The sequence below is a fragment of the Podospora pseudopauciseta genome, chromosome 1 (genome assembly GCF_035222475.1).
Source record: "Podospora pseudopauciseta strain CBS 411.78 chromosome 1, whole genome shotgun sequence".
Taxonomy (NCBI): Eukaryota; Fungi; Ascomycota; class Sordariomycetes; order Sordariales; family Podosporaceae; genus Podospora; species Podospora pseudopauciseta.
The window spans coordinates 441,610-458,333 of record NC_085892.1 but is presented as its reverse complement, the minus strand read 5'-3'; the positions used below and the strand labels follow the sequence as shown (position 1 = coordinate 458,333).

The window sequence follows — 16,724 nt, the reverse complement described above, 5'->3', positions numbered from 1 at the left end:
TTCCCCACCTCAAGGACAAGATGAACACTACCCTGGCAACCTTTTTGTTTTCTTTCCAAGAGCCCACAGCATGATCTAACTTTGTTGATGCACCTCGGCATTCGAGACGTTGTTCCGATCGGCTTGTGATCCATGTTCGACATCGGATCGAGACGGCGGTCTAGACTTGAAAATTTCTGTTGTAGTACATGCGGTATCATCGGGGACAATTCAGAACAAAGTAACCTGACAGGTTGCACGAAGCGGTGGTGGTGGTGGTGGTGTTGCCAACTCTCTCCTAGATGTACGTACCGTTCCCCGCTTGGAGAGAAACAGATAGATTCGTACTTGTCCACACGTTGGGTACCACATGGCTTCAGTTCATGTGCAACAGTAGTCCAGGGGTAGATAGTCGAGAAGTTGGGTCTTGGTACATTGTCTGATTGTCAGACTGGAGCTGGATGCATTTTCAATTAGGGGCCTGGGTCCAGCACGCCAGACCTATACCGCGTGAATCTGGAGGCCTTTTTCCCTAGGCAAGGAAATTGCAGGGCAAGCACGAATCTGCCCTTCCCACATTGGCAAAAGAATTCTTTTGGGTGCCCACAACATTAACCATTTCCTTCCAGCAGCATCAACAGAAACTCCAACATCCCATCTACATATTTTTCATCTGTTGTCTCAAGTGCGCGCATACATCTGGTCCATTGTCTCTCCTCGCCATGCTCACTAAGCAGCATCACTTGAGAACCTTCCAGGCCACTCTGTAAGTATGTTCAACTCCTGTTTCCTTTCCATCTGGACGTTGCTAACACTACGAAAAATACCACAACTCTTCTGTATAACGTCCCCAGAGCTCCGCAACCCTTTCTCGACGTATCATCCGAAACACTAGCACGGATCTCTTCGCTCGAGGAACCGCCAACTTCACGCCCGAGGACATCCCTGGCAGACCAGGCCACACATATCGCCTGACCCTTTGCCCTATCCCGTCGTAAGTATCTGACAAAAGCACCAACACTCTCGTTCTACTGGGCTTCGCTCGGATCGTTCAGCTGATGCAATAGCAAGTAGCACGCATTCCTCCCACCTAACTTCCTGTGGTGTCGTCTTCCATAAGACGCCATTCCTCGAATCCTTACTCTTGGGGGTCGGTTCACTCTCCCAACAGAAATGGCCTCTGGCAATTCTTTCTCCGCCGCTGCTTTCGCCCCGTCGCGCGATGTGACTCCTTGCCGACCTCTTCTCCTCGTTGGGGAAGAGGATATCGAGATGGGTCGGATGGTATGTACAATTTCGGTTTCTTAAGACGCCTTCGCGGGGACAATATAAAGTCTATCTACCCATTACACCGCTTCTTCGGATGGATTACTTCCAGCTAAGGAATAATTCATTCTCCCTAGTTTACAAAAGGCTTCCTTTGCTTTTGTTTATTCCTTTACTGTTTGTTTTTAATACAATCTCTGCGGCTTCTAGGTGTATTTAATATTGGTTCATCATCTGAGCTTTCTGCTCTCTTTATCAAGTGGAATCAAACCTGCTCTTTGAAAGTTGGGCTTTCTCATCCGAACTTTGAGGAGAACCAAGCGGTTTTATTGTCAGTTGCCGGCAACCCTTTTCTGCCTCTTTTGGGTTTATGTTGAGCGGGAGCAAAAGATGCCACGAGCAAGGGAAACGCGTGCTTGTTTCATGGAGACTTGTACTGACTAGACAAGCAACAGAATCGTCGCCAGCGTCTTCGCGAGCAGGTTACCGCTGGCCTCAGCTCCGTTGCAGAGAAGTGCGGTCTTCGAGAAGCCGTCCCACTTTGGGCAGGAAGTCTGCTTTTACTCCGTCGCTTCCTGCGCCTTGGCTGTTGCGGTGAGCTATGTAGTATGGGCTTTGATTCGGTAAGTGCCGTTTCACGTCCTCCCAGCCAGTTCTCACCCATTACAATCTCAGTTTCCAGTTAAACTTGCTAACTAGCTACGTGGATATTATGATGATTGCAGAGACTTTAAGCCCGAACAATACTATTCAGGGTATATTGAGTTGAGCTGATAGTAGGATTAGAATATAGTACGAGTAAGTAGGAAGTGTATACTGGATAGGCGAGTGAAGGGGGCTGCTAAACTAGGATAAATAGCACGCACTTGAGAAGGGGCTGGTCCGTCCTACTGCCGGTTTCCCAATAGCCCTCGAGATCTTACAGGATTATAGTATATCGGCCTGATATTGAAAACCCTAAGACCCGAGATTTGCGGGTAGGTTGGGGGGGAGCAAACGACTATATACCTAAGGTGAGGGCCTGGGCTTTGCCGCAGTAATGAGCCAAGTCCAGCGCAAACGTACACGGACATCCAAACGCGATCCAGTCTCTCTGCTAAATCCTCAGCAAAACGTATTCCTGACGATAGCACACATATGATTTTGATTTCGGCTTCGAAGATCGGAGTGGTAAATGTCCAGTTATACAAAGAGCTATGCTTCATCATCATTCCGCCTGAGAGCCTGAAAATGGAAGCTCGATGTACCGAAGTACCTCTATTTTCTACAGCCCTTTTATTTTCGACTTCTATTTTCTGTCGGCGGTTATATGCTTCAAGTTCATTGGAAGACTGAGGGGTGTGAATGTAGAAGATAGGGAGAGAAATCTTCCTCAGTTTTTGGCAGTATGTCATCCGAAATCTGTATCGGAATTCCTTGGAAAGGACAGTCTGGATGCTCTCATTTTACGGAACCAGGGCTGGCGATCCGGCTCTGGGATCGAGCGACGAGGCACGTAATCTTCGAGTTGGCGGAGACGTAATATCCCAGACCCTCCCATCGAAACCGATTTCTTGTACTTCTCCTGACTTATTCAGTCTAATGAAGTGACCGGCAACCTGGTGTTTTCCTAGCTCCCAAACTTCATCTTGCGACAAGCGACCAATAGCTGGAAGCTCTAGGGAGCGCCCAGCGCCCACATAAAGCCAATTCTTAAGTAGGTGGGCATTCAGAACCACTTCTGCGTTATTCTCCCTTTCGAAGGCTTGTTCAGGAACTCGAAACTGGCTAGGAATTGCCAGAATAAAAAAGCAGTGAGAAGAGAAATCTTCCTCGCCGCGCAGCGCACGTGCCTGTATCGGGCCAAATCGGCGGTAATGAGGGTTCTGAGGGTTTATGAAGTGATAGAACAGGTCTAGGTCCTCGGAGGTTTGGAGCCCTGGTGAGCCCAAGAACATGCATCCCACAACTAGACAATACGCCTCGCGGTCGCGCCGCCAATGTGTTCCTGGGTCTTCGGGACGCGCTGCCAGGGCGTTGCGAAGGATGCTGACCGCATACTGCCGCTCAGCAACTTCGGTAGATGTTGCAAATGCTGAAACAGGCGTCGACAGGATGTGGTAGGAACTGAGGAACTCCCAGACAGTGTAATGTGCAAGGGTGACCCAGCAACTGGCCCCGTCATCGAAACTGTCATCACCATCAGTAACCCCTGGGTTCGAAAGTTCGTTCCTCACTGCTATGAGGCAGCCACAAAGATCTTGCAGGTACGCCCAATCGAAGGCATTGTCCTTGATGCCGTACAGGTCGAAGGAAACTGCCTCTAGTAACAGCTTTCCATTGATACCTCGACCATCCCAATGTGTCCTGGAGTCCCCATATACCCACAGAAGGATCCGTTTTATAAACGGCTGGTCGACCTCGGGGATGGCCTCGAATATCCTGATGTACGACTCGGTCAGGTCACGAGGAAGATCTTGCAAGACGGATGCGAGTTTTGTCTTGTCCCCAAGACGCTCAATGCTGTGCAGTTGACAGTCCACCCAGCGAAACCTGTTAATAGCGAGTCAGAAAGCTCAACCAGAGTAGACCAATGGGAGATAACATACATGCCGTTTGCTCCCGACACCAATGCCTCCTCGATTGCTTGGAAAGAGTTCTGCCATCGCCGAAGGCGCATGCTAGACTGAAACCTTGCACGAATGTGACGTTGAATATCGGAATCGACATACGGGTTTTTCATGGAGATGGATGATGATACGGCCGAAAAGAAGCGCTCGATGTCACCGTAGTGGCGACTCGTTGCAAGGATGCGGACTTTGTAGAATCGGGCGTCGAGAGATATTGTCGCAAGTAGACGTATTATCTCGTCCCTCGGCATGCTTTCATCAACTGCATCGACAATAATGAATAACCGTTCCAGTCGTGCCAGGGCAAGTTCAAGAATGTGTTGTAGCTCTGGGACGGTTGGCTCACAACCTCTGTCATGGAGGCGTTTGAGCTCGACAGGAGCCCAGCCGAGTTGTCGAGAAACCTGGGCGACTACCCATCTCAGTAGCGGTATAGCCTCGTCTTGGGCGTTGTAGTAATGACAATAGTAATAAGCGTAAACGTAGTTGGTGGCACCTTCGCAAAGGAGCCTGATCTTTTCGATGGCAAAGGAGGCCAATACCGTCTTGCCAGCACCAGGTATTCCGTAAATCCAGAGCATTCGATAAGCAGATGTCGAGGACGTCCACAATCTCCATCCATCAGAGCGTGTCAGCCATGCGCATGTCTCTGGTTCGTGTTTACTGATGGCAGCATTGTGAAGCCGTGACGGATTCGTCTGCTCCAGCCAAGTCTGAATGCTACGACGCTCGGATTCTGGAGAAGGGACTAATCAGAGGGGACCCGAGGAAGTCTGGAATAACGAGGAGGACCAACCAGTGACATTATTTTGAATCTCGTGCAGCGTTGTCTTGATGGCGCGCAACTCATGCCTGGAAGATGGCATTTGCGCATCAGAAACTGGGTGTTTGGGGGGTAAGCTGATTTAACTTACAGTACATCACCTGATATAATCAGGAGGAGGGTAGCCTTGTGTTGCGAGAGCTCAACCAGAGTCTTCCTAGCCTTTGATTGCTTCAAGGGCCAAGCGAGCTCTGCAATGGTAAGGCGGCGGCGGGGAAGGCCAACACCCACATCGGTGGGAAGCAGAGTTTCCAGGTCGGAGAGACAACGATGGCAGCTGAGGAGAGCGGCGTTGTTTTCCAAAAATGATGGAGCTTTTGATTCGGCCAGAACGTCAATGATTGCCCTGAGGGATGATACCTCGCCATGGATCATGCGAATGTCGCTGGGCGCATCTTTGAGCCCGTCGATGCAAAACTTGCTGAGGCGGATGATGCGATCTGCCAGGCCAATGAAAGCCAAGACACTCGCCCCAATGGATAAAGGGTCTGCCATTTGGTATTTTTGCCAGGTGAGTGACACGGACACATCCGACAACCGACGCGGGGGAGGCTCAATGGAATTTCGGGAGGCTCAATGGATGTGACTGCCGTGACTGCCTGCGCAAGAAGGCCCAATCATTCCTGCCTGACAAAGGCCCAAGGCCCACAGCAGTCGACTGGGCAGGGAGTAGGCAGTGGAGTCAGCACACTACATTAACTACATTACCATTTCGATTCTGAAGAGGCCACTGTCACAACCAGTTCCCTTTTCGCAGGCACGCCAATGTCGGGTTTTCTTCAGATTTGATGAGATGTTGGCATGTTGCAGTCCCTATAACCAAATGATTACCCCTGAGGCCCCTTGTTGCTCCAGTAACAACCAACCCTAACCCGACACCATAAACATAAACCACTATCTCAAAGAAAGTTCCAGCTGTTTTGTTTCAGCACAACTCATGGAAAGATAAATATGATATTCTTGTTGAGTTTTCTTTCATGGTCAACGGCAACTTCCGGAAGGTAAAGAGACACCAACGTGCCACTAAAGCGAAAAAGACCCTCAATGCAAAATGCAACCACAGAAGCACCCAAGCAAGACGTCATCCTCCCCATGCGCGAGCCCTACATGACCCAGATCTTGGAAGAAACAAAGCGCTACGAGTTTCGCAAATACAGAATGGCGGACACTGTCAATAGGGCTTGGTTCTATCGAGTTACTCCAATTTCAGCAATTGCTCACGTCGGGGACATCGCTCCGCCAGTGACAAGGAGAGAGCTGCTGAAGAGGGAAAACCTGGAAAATGGAGACGAAACACCAGAGGTAACTCATGTCGAGGAGCAGGCGGAGGTCGACGAGCAAATTCGACAGGAGGAAAGTGGAGGATGGTGACCATGCTCAGGACCAACTTTTGCGAGCCACAGGTGACAGCGTGACTGTGAGAAAGCACAAATCAGAGAATGAAAGACTGGTTCTGGATATCCCAGCATGGAAATGGGGGCAATACGCAGATGAAAATTTGACGGTGTATGAACTGGAAACGCCAATCACGCTGCACAAGTTAAAGGAGAAATATGGCTTCGCGGGGCCACCAGGAGGAATGGTTTATCTACCGGATATGATAAAGCAAGATGTCGATTGGGAAAATCAAAAGAAGGTTGATTCACTGTGGGCCCAGGTGACTTGGAACTAGAGACCTGACTGACAAATTCTAGATTCTCGACAGGAGGGGTGGTTGTCGTGAGGTTATTGATAGAAGATGATTCAATATGGTCTCTATCAAGAAATTGATATTATTTTCAGCGCAAGATCATCGCCATCTTTCTTCATTATCTCATTACTTTCCCCTTTCATTAGGCCATGCACATAAGCATCACTGATTAAAGAAAAGCTGTTGTATGCGCCTGGGTCGCTCGCGAGCATCGCCATGTCATAGCTATACCTCATGGCCTGATAGTCGAAACAACCCGGCGCTTCCACGGCGCCCCGTTCACCATGGTAAACCGAGTATTTTGCGGCTCGCTCCGGTCTTAAAATGAAGGGTACACTTTGGCCGTCCAGTAAAGAGACAACGTCGCTGGTCTTGACTGCTGTTGCTGCAATGCCCATGTATCCTTTGGCAGTCAGAAAAAGAGACCGTCCTCGCATTGTAATAGCCATCAGCTCGACGTACGCTGGCCATTTATGTAACATTTCAGGCAAATGATACTGTTGATTCCGTAGTTGTGCCAGAAAGTCTTGGATGAAGCGTGGGTCTTGTGCAAAGTACGAGTTGCTGGGAGTGTGGTCCCAATTTGCCACGAGTGAAATTGCCAAGGCCGTAACAAGATGTTCAGAAGTCGGCTTGTAAGAATCGTCATGGACGTGACGAGCAACTTCGGAGAGGAACTTATTCAAAGATACTCTGGCTTTGTGGACCGAATTGGTCAGTAACATTGGGGCGATATCAAGTGATATGGTTGCTGTGACCATGTCAAACGGTATGCCGACCATCACTAGGTGAGAGGGATGTTCTTTGTTCGGGAGGAATTGAACCACATCATTGCCCCTGAGCGCTTCAAATGCAACGCCGTTTGCTCGTGAGTGTTGCAGTGGCTCAAAACACAGATCGCCCGTCCAGTCCACCACCCATGATGGGATCTTGATACCGAAATGATCACCCGGCATATCCCGTTGACCGAACGCTGTCGCAAGCTGCAAAACATGGGTGACAATCCAGTACCTGGACGCCACCAGTTGAAGATCATGCGTATTGATCTGCATTAATTCAGCTGCGAAGTTCGTGAAGACGGTCTCGGTCGGCAAGGAATAATCAATGTTGCTGATTTGACTCAATTGCATCGTGACCTGGCGTGGGGACCAACGCTTGATGACACCATATAGGGCGTAAAGTCTGTCCCGAGGGTCGGCACAGAGGAACGATGCAAACTCGACAAGAGTGTCCAGCGGCAGCTGTTTCTTTGCTGCCACGCCAATGTTGCGCACTGCTGTTATGGTACGACCGCCATTGCGGACGCCTGTCATTGTCCGCATGGTTGTGCGATGATCTTGTGTGAATATCCCTTGGTCGCTCTCAAAGAGCTCAAACATAGCGAGGTGAAAGGTGTCCCAGTCGATCTTCCACTGTCCGCAGTGTATGGCCACACTTTTGGCCAGAACGACTTCTTGTACAATCCAACGACGGCGAAACCAAGGCCTCTCGAGAAAAAATGCTATTTCAGCCTTGTTTTCATCCAGAAAGTCTCCCACGAGCTGGTTGATCTCGAATCGTTTTCGCCAGGAGGTAGAATGCTGCTGGCCTTGAGAAGTTGACGAAAGTCTCCCCAGGTTCTCGAAAAAGCTCATGCATAACCGAGCATCATCAACAGCGGATTCGTCTCCGAGCCAAACTATTGTCGACGAAGCCTTCTTGTATATGTTGGGCATGTTGGACACTTGGCTGTTGCGCTCCGTGACATCGCTCTGGTTGATGCATACAGCATCCACCCAGAGAACCACGGGAACATCGCGCCGTCTTAGGTGCTTCAAGGCCGAGTGAAGATTTTGCGTAATGCGGATGACACCAAGTGACTCGGTGGGAGATGAGAAGCTGTTAGGAAGGACCTCGAGAGCCTCTGGAAAAACAGGGTCGCCCCAGGTGTACGACACGGCATGATAGTCGTGGTAGACGGGTATCCCCCAGTAGTCCCTGTAGCCCTTTTCAATCAGCCAGCAACGGAGAGAAGCATCGCTGTCTCGGGCCGGAAGGAGATGAAGGAGCCTGATGGTGTAATCGTGTTCTTGACATTTCGGTGTTAACGGGCGGTACTGGTAAATCTTGGAGATACCCGGATGCACCGGGTCCCATGCCCCCGGACCGCCTTTGAACATGGTCATCTCCGCGATAGCCTTTGTTCGTTTTCGGTGAACACGGCGAGCATTCAACCAAGAGCAGCAGCATGAGTGAGAGCTGAGTCGCAATCAGGTGGGTCATGTCTAGCTACCCCGCCTTTGACCTCGACATATCTATGACCTTGACCACCTCAATCATGCTAAATCTTTTATTTCCACCGTGTCTCATTCATATTATCATATGACGAGATGCAGGCCCCATTCTGTAGAGACTGCTTTACCGGCACTCTCCGTGGAGACATCACTCCGGTCGGCACGGAGCAGATTGTCCACAACGTGCCTTCCTATGTCTCTCTTCCACCTGAAGGTGCCCGTTCACTCGGCACAGTCGTAATAATCACCGACGCCTTCGGCTGGAAGCTGCGAAACACCCGCGTTCTTGCCGATGCATACGCACGGCGTGTGCCTTGCACAGTCGTTGTTCCCGACTTTCACAAAGGAACCTCACTCACCGAGAAGTTCCTCATCCTGGCAGACGCCCTCCCCACAGCCAACATCTTCACCAAAATCTGGACCTACGTCCGTGTTGTCCCCGAGCTCGTCAGGTTCCTCCTCTACAACCGATACGCCGTCGCTGCTCCCCGAGTCAATGCCTTTTTCCATTCCCTTCGACAAGAGCTTGGTCCGTCAGGCAAAATTAGCGTGGCTGGCTTCTGCTGGGGAGGGCTGTACACAATCCGCCTTACCCACATGTCCCCACCTCTGGTCAACTGCGCATTCACTGCCCACCCGTCCCTGATCTCCGTTCCGGCTGATATTGACAAGGTAAAGGATGACACACCGCTCAGCATCGCAAACGGAGATGACGACCAGTATCTAAGGCGTGCTAAGATGGAGACTGTGGTGAAAATGTTGCGGGATAGAGAAAGACACGAGGTGGTGGTGTATGAAGGTGCCAAGCACGGATTTGCCGTCAGGGGTGATATTGGGGATCCGAAGCAGAAGGAGAGGGGGCAGGGGAGCGAAGACCAGGCCGTGGGGTGGTTCGGGAGGTGGATGGCGTAGAGGGGACACAGGCGGGAATAGGTGTTTCATACTCAAACTCATTTGAGTGGATGGTTTCCCGGCAGATTCGCATTTTTACAAGAAACCATGGGTATGAGTCCGAACGCCAAGACCAGGTTCCCTCAAGCTAAATGCTGACAATCCCAGGTGGGGCTTCAGGGTCCATCTCAGGCAGCAATCTCTGTGTTTATGTTTTTCTCTTTCAACAATATCTCATCAACAATCCATACACAATGAATCTCCTTGAATCAGACGAGATTCTGAAGCGCAACGATAAGATCACATCGTTTGTGCTTGTCAACCCGGACCAGGTCGACGACGACGATGTCGACATCTTTGTAGTCAAATCACCCGGCCTATCCCCATTCACACGCCACAATGAGACAAAAGCATCCTCCCTGGACGAACCAGCAGAAACATCTCAAGATGCAAACTCTGGATCTAAACCGAGCGCAACCATCCGCAGCATGACCCAACTCTGTGACACCTGCTACAACGCCCTGAACTATTTTGGCTATCATGCGGATCTTCATAAAACCACAGGCAAAGAAGCGATGGAGGGCCTTCCCCCGGCATGTTTGCTGCACAATGGCGCAAAGACCCTTCAAGACGGGGAAGATGCCCGCTGCCATCTCTGTATCTTCCTCATGGCTAACCTGCGGGTCAAACGGCTGGCGATGGAGTCGATAGACGAATCCAATATCGAGATGTGTTGGCAGTCCGGCCCAGCCCCTAACCGACTGCACTTTGCACTGACTCACCGGGGACACCCAAGAGCTGCAAAAAACTACTGGAACATCTTGAAGCTTCAAATCTGGCCTTTCTCCGAGTTCGACAAGGCACTATTTGGCATGACCGAGGGGAAGGGCATGGAACGACACCCGACTACGGAATCGGAGCAAACACGTGATAATGCGCTAGAGTGGCTGAAACGATGCCAGACAAACGAAGATGGCAAGCACAACCAATGCAACAACACGGCTTCTAGAGATTGGTTGCCAACCAGACTTTTGGATGTGAAGTCAGCAATTGAGACGTCAATGGTGAAGTTGGTGACGCCTTTGGACACCCCACGAGATTTCGAGCAAGAACGAGAGTACATCACACTCAGTCATTGCTGGGGGGAATGGGGGGCCAGTCAGTTACCTGTCTTGACAACAGGAAATATTGCAGAGAGACTTCGGGAAGGTGTTTCGATATCGCTACTGCCCAAGACATTTGCAGATGCTATCAAGGCGGCAAGCTGGTTCAAAGGTGAGGCAGACCTGCGGAACAAAGAATGGAATGTATGCTAACACTTTGCTTCTGAAAAGTCCGATGGCTCTGGATCGATTCGCTGTGCATTCTCCAGGACAGCAAAGAGGACTGGCAACGAGAGTCCATCATGATGTACGACGTCTACAAGAATGCACTGCTCAACATCTCGGCAGACGATTCCCCTGACGGTCGTTTTGGCTGCTTTAGGAACAGAGATCCACTGGCTGTTTTTCCCATGTACATTTCCTTCAATGGGCAAGAAAGCTGGAAATGCTGGTTGACTCCGGACACACATGGTGTTTTTGACAGTATTACCAAGTCCTCCCTGGCGAAAAGAGGGTGGGTCTTTCAGGAGCGCCAGCTGTCTCGCAGAGTGTTACACTTCACCTCTCACGAGCTCATGTGGGAGTGTTGCGCGGAAGCCCCCTATTTCGCGAGCGAAACTTTCCCAGGAGGAACACCGTTCAAGTCGGTGTTTAACGGGAACCCCAAGTTCCAGACCAGGACCAAGCTGAACGTGGCGCCAGACACCTCACCCGAGTTGTATAAAGCCTGGAACACGATATACAAGGAATATTCTGGCAAGATCTTCAGTCACGTCCAGGACAGACTCGTGGCCTTGTCGGGCCTTGCGCAGGAATTTGAGGCCGCTCTGCCAGATGACACGTACCTGGCTGGGATATGGCGCTCCACACTTCCGCAGTCACTACTGTGGCAGTCCTCTGGGGATTCAAGTCCTGTGGGGTCGACGGGAAGCTACATCGCGCCGACTTGGTCCTGGCTATCAATCGCTGGGCCCGTCTCTCCGTCCGCTCTCGATTATAGCGGAAGCACATACTCCCTAGTCGACATTGTGGATGCGACAACCACACCGGTCTTTCCGGCAAAGCCCACCGCCTCTCTCAAGGATGCCTCCATCACAATGCGCTGCTTCATGCGTCCTGTCGAGGTTCGCCCGGATTACGAGAAGAAACCCTGGTACATGCTTGCTATGGGAGGTGGAAAAACCCATAAGCTGTCAATCAAGGAGGAGGATGGCACGGAAGCCTTTTGTGTCAGCAATTTCCATTCCGACGCCTTTGACTTTTCGTTCGACATCGAGTGGGACGAGGACATGGAGAATGGACCGGATGTAGTGGCGGGGTATTTTGTGCCATTGATTATGAGGAAACCTACCGAGTACGAATCGCTGTGCATTGGTGGCCTCCTGGTTGAGCCTGTTGGTGACGGACCGAAGGCTACATACAAGCGTATCGGTCTCTTGACCGTGTATGGGTCTCACTGCCAGAGGGTCAAATACATGGCGACGCACAGTGACAAAGACGAAGCCGAGCAGAAATGGGATCACCTATTGAAGTGCCTTCGGGCAACCCACGAAAGCTCCGAGAAGCTGAAGGACGATAAAGAAGAGGACTCTTCAGAATGCGAATCATGTGCGGAAAAGGAAGATTCTGAGGAACGAGTCCTTACCGAGAAGCTCGAAAGTTTGAAAGTTGGGGAAAGTGACGAGGATAGAGCTCAGATTGATCTTGGTTCAATTGATGCAACGGAGAGGCTGTATGCTCTTGATGGCGTGGTGGGCAGCGAGCTGCAGAGCATGTTTGAGAAGTTGTCTTTGAAGGAGATCAAGCTGATCTAGAGAGATTTCGGCGCCAGAGAAAGGTAATGGGAATCTGTGGAAGAATAGTTAGCGCATAGAATAGTTGCTTTTGTTTCGAGCTTGCGAGGGTTAGGGTCTACCCAGATTTCGATGAGTCAAAGCTGCCAATTCCAGTGCTTTGATCATGGAAAAAGGACCAACAAAGTTTCACCACTGACAATGGCCTGTCCATTCCAGCGATAGCGCCTTCTCCCAGGAAACGATCCTAAACAAACAGCAGGAGCTATCATCCCCTTACTGTCACATTTTGACTATCAACGTTCCTCCCATCTTCAACCACCGAGACACTTTCGGTACCGACATCAATCCAAGACACTGACCCAAGATCAAACAGCATGTGCAACCCTCCAAGACATCAGTCAACCGCTTCCACATCCAGCTCTCCAGGGATAGGACCAGGAGTTGGGACCGGCACCATCACAGCGGCCGTTCGAGCTCTCATTCCTGCACATCCAGTCTGCACCGAAGCTCTCGCGGTCGCCAAATCCATCCTGCCAGCTTCCATCCTGTATCACAGTCTCAGAGTGTATTTCTACGCTACGGCCTTTATGCGTCTTTTTGAGGATTTCCTTCCACCAGACGCACAGTATGCCCCTTCGATCCGATCGACCATGGCCAGCGAATATGACAATCCCACACCTAGTTGCACACCGCGAGCAGCACCCCATGTCTTGTTTGTAGCCTGCATCCTCCACGACATTGGCACTGCCTCGACCTACAACGACGTGCCAGAGAGATTCGAGGTTGTCTCGGCCGATGTTGCTGAAAACCTACTCCGAGCACACGGCATCCCCGAGAAGGAGGTCCGAGACGCGTGGCTCGCCATGTCGTTGCATACCTCTCCCGGGATCGCAGAGCGGCTGGGAGGGACGGTCCGAGCCCTTCGATTGGGCGTCAGGGCAGATTTTGGAAGCTACCCGCCACCGCCGCCGGAATTAATCGACACCTGGGCTGATGTGATACGCTGGCAGTTACCAAGGCTCGAAATTGAAAAGGAACTGGGAGATGCAGTCTGTGAACAGGGCATCCAGAATCCTCAGAAGGCTCCAGGAGGAAGCTGGCCGGGTGATCTGGTGAGGGCGAAGAGGGATAACCCAGACTGGGAAGGGGTGAATCGGGGATTCTGATAGTGGTGGTGGTGAGGCATTTACGCAACATCTGGGATGTGATCGGATATAGGTTCACAGCGATTTATGACTGAATCAATATCATGGTGCGGTATCATTCTCGAAGCTTGTGGACCAAGACAATCTGTACAACTTTCGAAGCCCTGTCTTGGTGTTCCATAACGGACTACCTATGACCACAGCCTCGCGCGCCCAAGAACTATCACCCACCACAAACCGCCTCTTCGTTGTCGATGCTACTACTACCTCCGGCAACACAACCTCAGATCACAAGACTTCCCCGCGTTACCGACTGGTCGGGTTCGGTGGGACATTACCGCTAGACCCTGATTCAGCACGAGTGAGTTTTGCCCCAGACATAATCCTGCTGATCACTTGTCCTGTGTGAGTTGTAATGAGTTCGGCCTGGCGGGTAGTGCAAGATACTAGGGGTGGTAATACGCCATGGTCATCATTGTCCTGTTTCGGCCGTCGACCCGACATTCTCATGACATCGTCAAGTCGTCATTAATATATAACTTGGGCGTAGCTGTCTTGCCCCAAAGAACCATGCATTCATTAGCCCACCACCACAAGACTTTACACTGCAGTCAACACGATGTATTCGGTACTATTTCTAGCATTCTTGCCTTTGGGGGTGCTCTCCTCACCCCGCACTACATTGGGGAACCTCGACTTCCCTGACCCTTCCGTCACGTTTGACCCAGCAACCTCCAAGTGGTACGCCTTTGCCACCTCCGGGAACAAGAACAATGTCCAAGTGGCCTGGTCCCCTTCCTTTCCGTCCTTCACCTCCGCCGACGCCAGATGGACACTCCTCAACAAGATTGACCTCTTGCCCACCCCGGGCGACTGGGTGAACGACACGCTCCCGCTAATCTGGGCACCGGACGTCCACTTCATCCCCCAAACCAAAACCTACGTGATGTACTACTCGGGCCGCCTCTCGGGCTCGCCATACCACTGCGTCGGCGTGGCGGTCTCCAAAACCTCCATCTTGGGTCCTTACACCCCCCACCCTCACCCCTTTGCCTGCCCGGACCACGACGGCGGAGCGATTGACTCGTCTGGGTTTTTCGACGCCGAAACTAACAGGCGATATGTAATCTACAAGGTCGACGGCAGCGCCAAAGGAAAGGGGGGGCCGTGCGGCAACGGGGACAAGCCTGGGTTTCCCACGCCGTTTGTACTCCAAGAGGTGGACATTAGCGATGGGTTCACGCCTGTTGGTCCGGCGACGACGGTGTTGGATAGGATACCCGAGATTGATGGGCCGTTGATCGAGGCGCCGAATTTGGTCAAGACGAAGCGGGGGAGGTACGTTTTGTTTTATAGCTCGCATTGTTACAATACGGTGGAGTATGATGTTAGGTATGCGGTGGCGGAGAATATCAAGGGGCCGTGGGTGAGGATGGGGGAGTTGATTGGGCGGGCGACCCAGGATTATGGGTTTGTGGCTCCGGGGGGGGCGAGTGCGGTTCAGGGGGGGGAGGGGGGGATGGTGTTTCATGCGGATTGCGAGGCAGGGAGGTGCATGTATGAGACTAGTTGGGGGGTTGGGGAGAAGGGGGAAGTGGTGTTGAGTGATGCGTGAGAGGTGCTTGTGGGTAAAGGTGTTAGGCTTCGTTGTGAATGCTTCCTTGTACCTTAAGCTTTTGGCGCTTGCTTTTATTCGTTGTTGTTTTATCACTTGGATATTGCCTGATGTTGTAACCTACCAATTTCATGCTTCTTTTTGAAAATGACCATCGCCTAGAAAGACTATCTGCCCCCTGATTTCGTGTGAGGTCAATCGTACCCACTCTGCCAAGGAGGTTACCAACAGCAGGACATTGCACGACATAGATGATGATGATGATGATGATCAGGGAAATTATATGATATCTGTGCTTAGGCAATCAGCTGTCAAGTCTGTGGCCATCAAATGACTTTATTTTTTTGTCATCTGCAGGCCTGTCCTCCTCTGCTTCCGAAGAATTGGAGGGCAGCAGTTCTCTCAACTTGGTCCATATTGCGTCGTCAAGTCCAGGATTTACCCGTACGTTGCCGTCGGCCAGTTGCCAAAGAAATTGCGCAAGTTCTGACAGCTTATCGGGATGGTACAGCTCCTGCCCCTGTGTATCTCCTGATTCCTCTTGTTGTGGCTGCAGCGTAAACAACCGTCGCAAGCCATCAGCAATTTCTGCGCTCGGCGGTGATGGGGTTTCGTCCGCATGGATGTACAGCGTGAGCTATAGGAGCGAGGTGATGGCACAGAATACTCATCCAGAAAGTGCTCAGCACAAGCGTCACCTGATGGCTGCGATCCAATGTCGCTTGAGCGTCTCGTGCCATGAAGTTCTCGATATCTAGCCCTCCTTTGTCGAACTCTTTCGGCGTAAAACAACTTCTCCAGCACATCCATAGGGGGCAGCCTAAAATCCTCAATGCCCCGGCCCACACGAGGTACATAGCTCCCACACATCTTCATTTCTTCGTCAAACACCTGCTTCCGCACCACTTTGCTTTTGGCGTGTATTTCCGCCCTGAATTCGGAGGGCATATCTGCGTGGTCTCCATAGCCCATGAACAGGAGCGATTCATCACCGGCCGGCACGATAGTGATGCCATATTTCAGATCTGGCAGAGGGGAGCCACCGAGTGATATGACATACTTTGCCTGGGACATGTATACCCCGAGCTCCCCGAAGCTGTTGACAGCTGTTGGGGGGCTAGATGAGACAGGAATTCAGCGTGATAGGGCTCGGACTTGGATGGGTGCTCGGTGTCGTCCCATGCCAGCTGCGATAGGGCAGTGCCAGCCTCGCTGAGGAAGTCCTGTGAATTTGAAAGTGGCTTGTTCTTGTAGTGGTGAATGTCGAGATTCCGTTTCGTGACCTCTTTAAGTTCCTGCTGCAGATCTTCGTATTCCCATTCACGTTTCCAGTTACCGGTGTACACTGTCGTTGCTAGTATTGGCGCCGTGTTGAGAGGCATAGGTAAAGGTTTGGCAAGATCCAAAACGGGTAGCGTCAGTGAATGAGGTCAAGAGTCAATTCAAAGAGTTATTCAAAGTAGAATGAAAGGAAAAGAACTTGTTGGGTTGATGCTGCAAACCCCGCTAGGCTGTCAACATGCATGGAGACGGT

At 51.3% G+C, this 16,724-nt stretch overlaps 8 protein-coding genes across 8 annotated transcripts; 5 read left to right on the top strand and 3 right to left on the bottom strand.

Annotated features, from left to right (window-relative positions):
• Positions 1 to 2,690: 2,690 nt before the first annotated feature.
• Positions 2,691 to 5,172, bottom strand: QC763_101100 (uncharacterized protein; the record flags this gene model as incomplete). Its single annotated transcript, XM_062906655.1, has 4 exons — positions 2,691 to 3,777; positions 3,834 to 4,590; positions 4,651 to 4,706; positions 4,769 to 5,172. The coding sequence occupies 4 exons, from the start codon at positions 5,170 to 5,172 to the stop codon at positions 2,691 to 2,693; spliced, it is 2,304 nt and encodes a 767-aa protein (XP_062769529.1).
• Positions 5,173 to 5,769: 597 nt separating this feature from the next.
• On the top strand, positions 5,770 to 6,349 carry QC763_101093 (uncharacterized protein; the record flags this gene model as incomplete). The annotated part of the gene is made up of 2 exons (XM_062906654.1): positions 5,770 to 5,932; positions 6,081 to 6,349. 2 exons carry the CDS (start codon positions 5,770 to 5,772, stop codon positions 6,347 to 6,349), a joined length of 432 nt encoding a protein of 143 aa, XP_062769528.1.
• An 86-nt stretch (positions 6,350 to 6,435) lies between these two features.
• QC763_101090 (uncharacterized protein) lies at positions 6,436 to 8,532 on the bottom strand (the record flags this gene model as incomplete). Its single annotated transcript, XM_062906653.1, has 1 exon — positions 6,436 to 8,532. The coding sequence occupies one exon, from the start codon at positions 8,530 to 8,532 to the stop codon at positions 6,436 to 6,438; it is 2,097 nt and encodes a 698-aa protein (XP_062769527.1).
• Positions 8,533 to 8,736: 204 nt separating this feature from the next.
• On the top strand, positions 8,737 to 9,552 carry QC763_101080 (uncharacterized protein; the record flags this gene model as incomplete). Its single annotated transcript, XM_062906652.1, has 1 exon — positions 8,737 to 9,552. The coding sequence occupies one exon, from the start codon at positions 8,737 to 8,739 to the stop codon at positions 9,550 to 9,552; it is 816 nt and encodes a 271-aa protein (XP_062769526.1).
• Positions 9,553 to 9,683: 131 nt separating this feature from the next.
• On the top strand, positions 9,684 to 12,448 carry QC763_101070 (uncharacterized protein; the record flags this gene model as incomplete). Its single annotated transcript, XM_062906651.1, has 2 exons — positions 9,684 to 10,806; positions 10,866 to 12,448. The coding sequence occupies 2 exons, from the start codon at positions 9,684 to 9,686 to the stop codon at positions 12,446 to 12,448; spliced, it is 2,706 nt and encodes a 901-aa protein (XP_062769525.1).
• Positions 12,449 to 12,804: 356 nt separating this feature from the next.
• On the top strand, positions 12,805 to 13,596 carry QC763_101060 (uncharacterized protein; the record flags this gene model as incomplete). Its single annotated transcript, XM_062906650.1, has 1 exon — positions 12,805 to 13,596. One exon carries the CDS (start codon positions 12,805 to 12,807, stop codon positions 13,594 to 13,596), a length of 792 nt encoding a protein of 263 aa, XP_062769524.1.
• A 598-nt stretch (positions 13,597 to 14,194) lies between these two features.
• On the top strand, positions 14,195 to 15,190 carry QC763_101050 (uncharacterized protein; the record flags this gene model as incomplete). Its single annotated transcript, XM_062906649.1, has 1 exon — positions 14,195 to 15,190. The coding sequence occupies one exon, from the start codon at positions 14,195 to 14,197 to the stop codon at positions 15,188 to 15,190; it is 996 nt and encodes a 331-aa protein (XP_062769523.1).
• Positions 15,191 to 15,494: 304 nt separating this feature from the next.
• QC763_101045 (uncharacterized protein) lies at positions 15,495 to 16,572 on the bottom strand (the record flags this gene model as incomplete). Its single annotated transcript, XM_062906648.1, has 3 exons — positions 15,495 to 15,827; positions 15,851 to 16,215; positions 16,251 to 16,572. 3 exons carry the CDS (start codon positions 16,570 to 16,572, stop codon positions 15,495 to 15,497), a joined length of 1,020 nt encoding a protein of 339 aa, XP_062769522.1.
• Between the last annotated feature and the right edge of the window lie 152 nt (positions 16,573 to 16,724).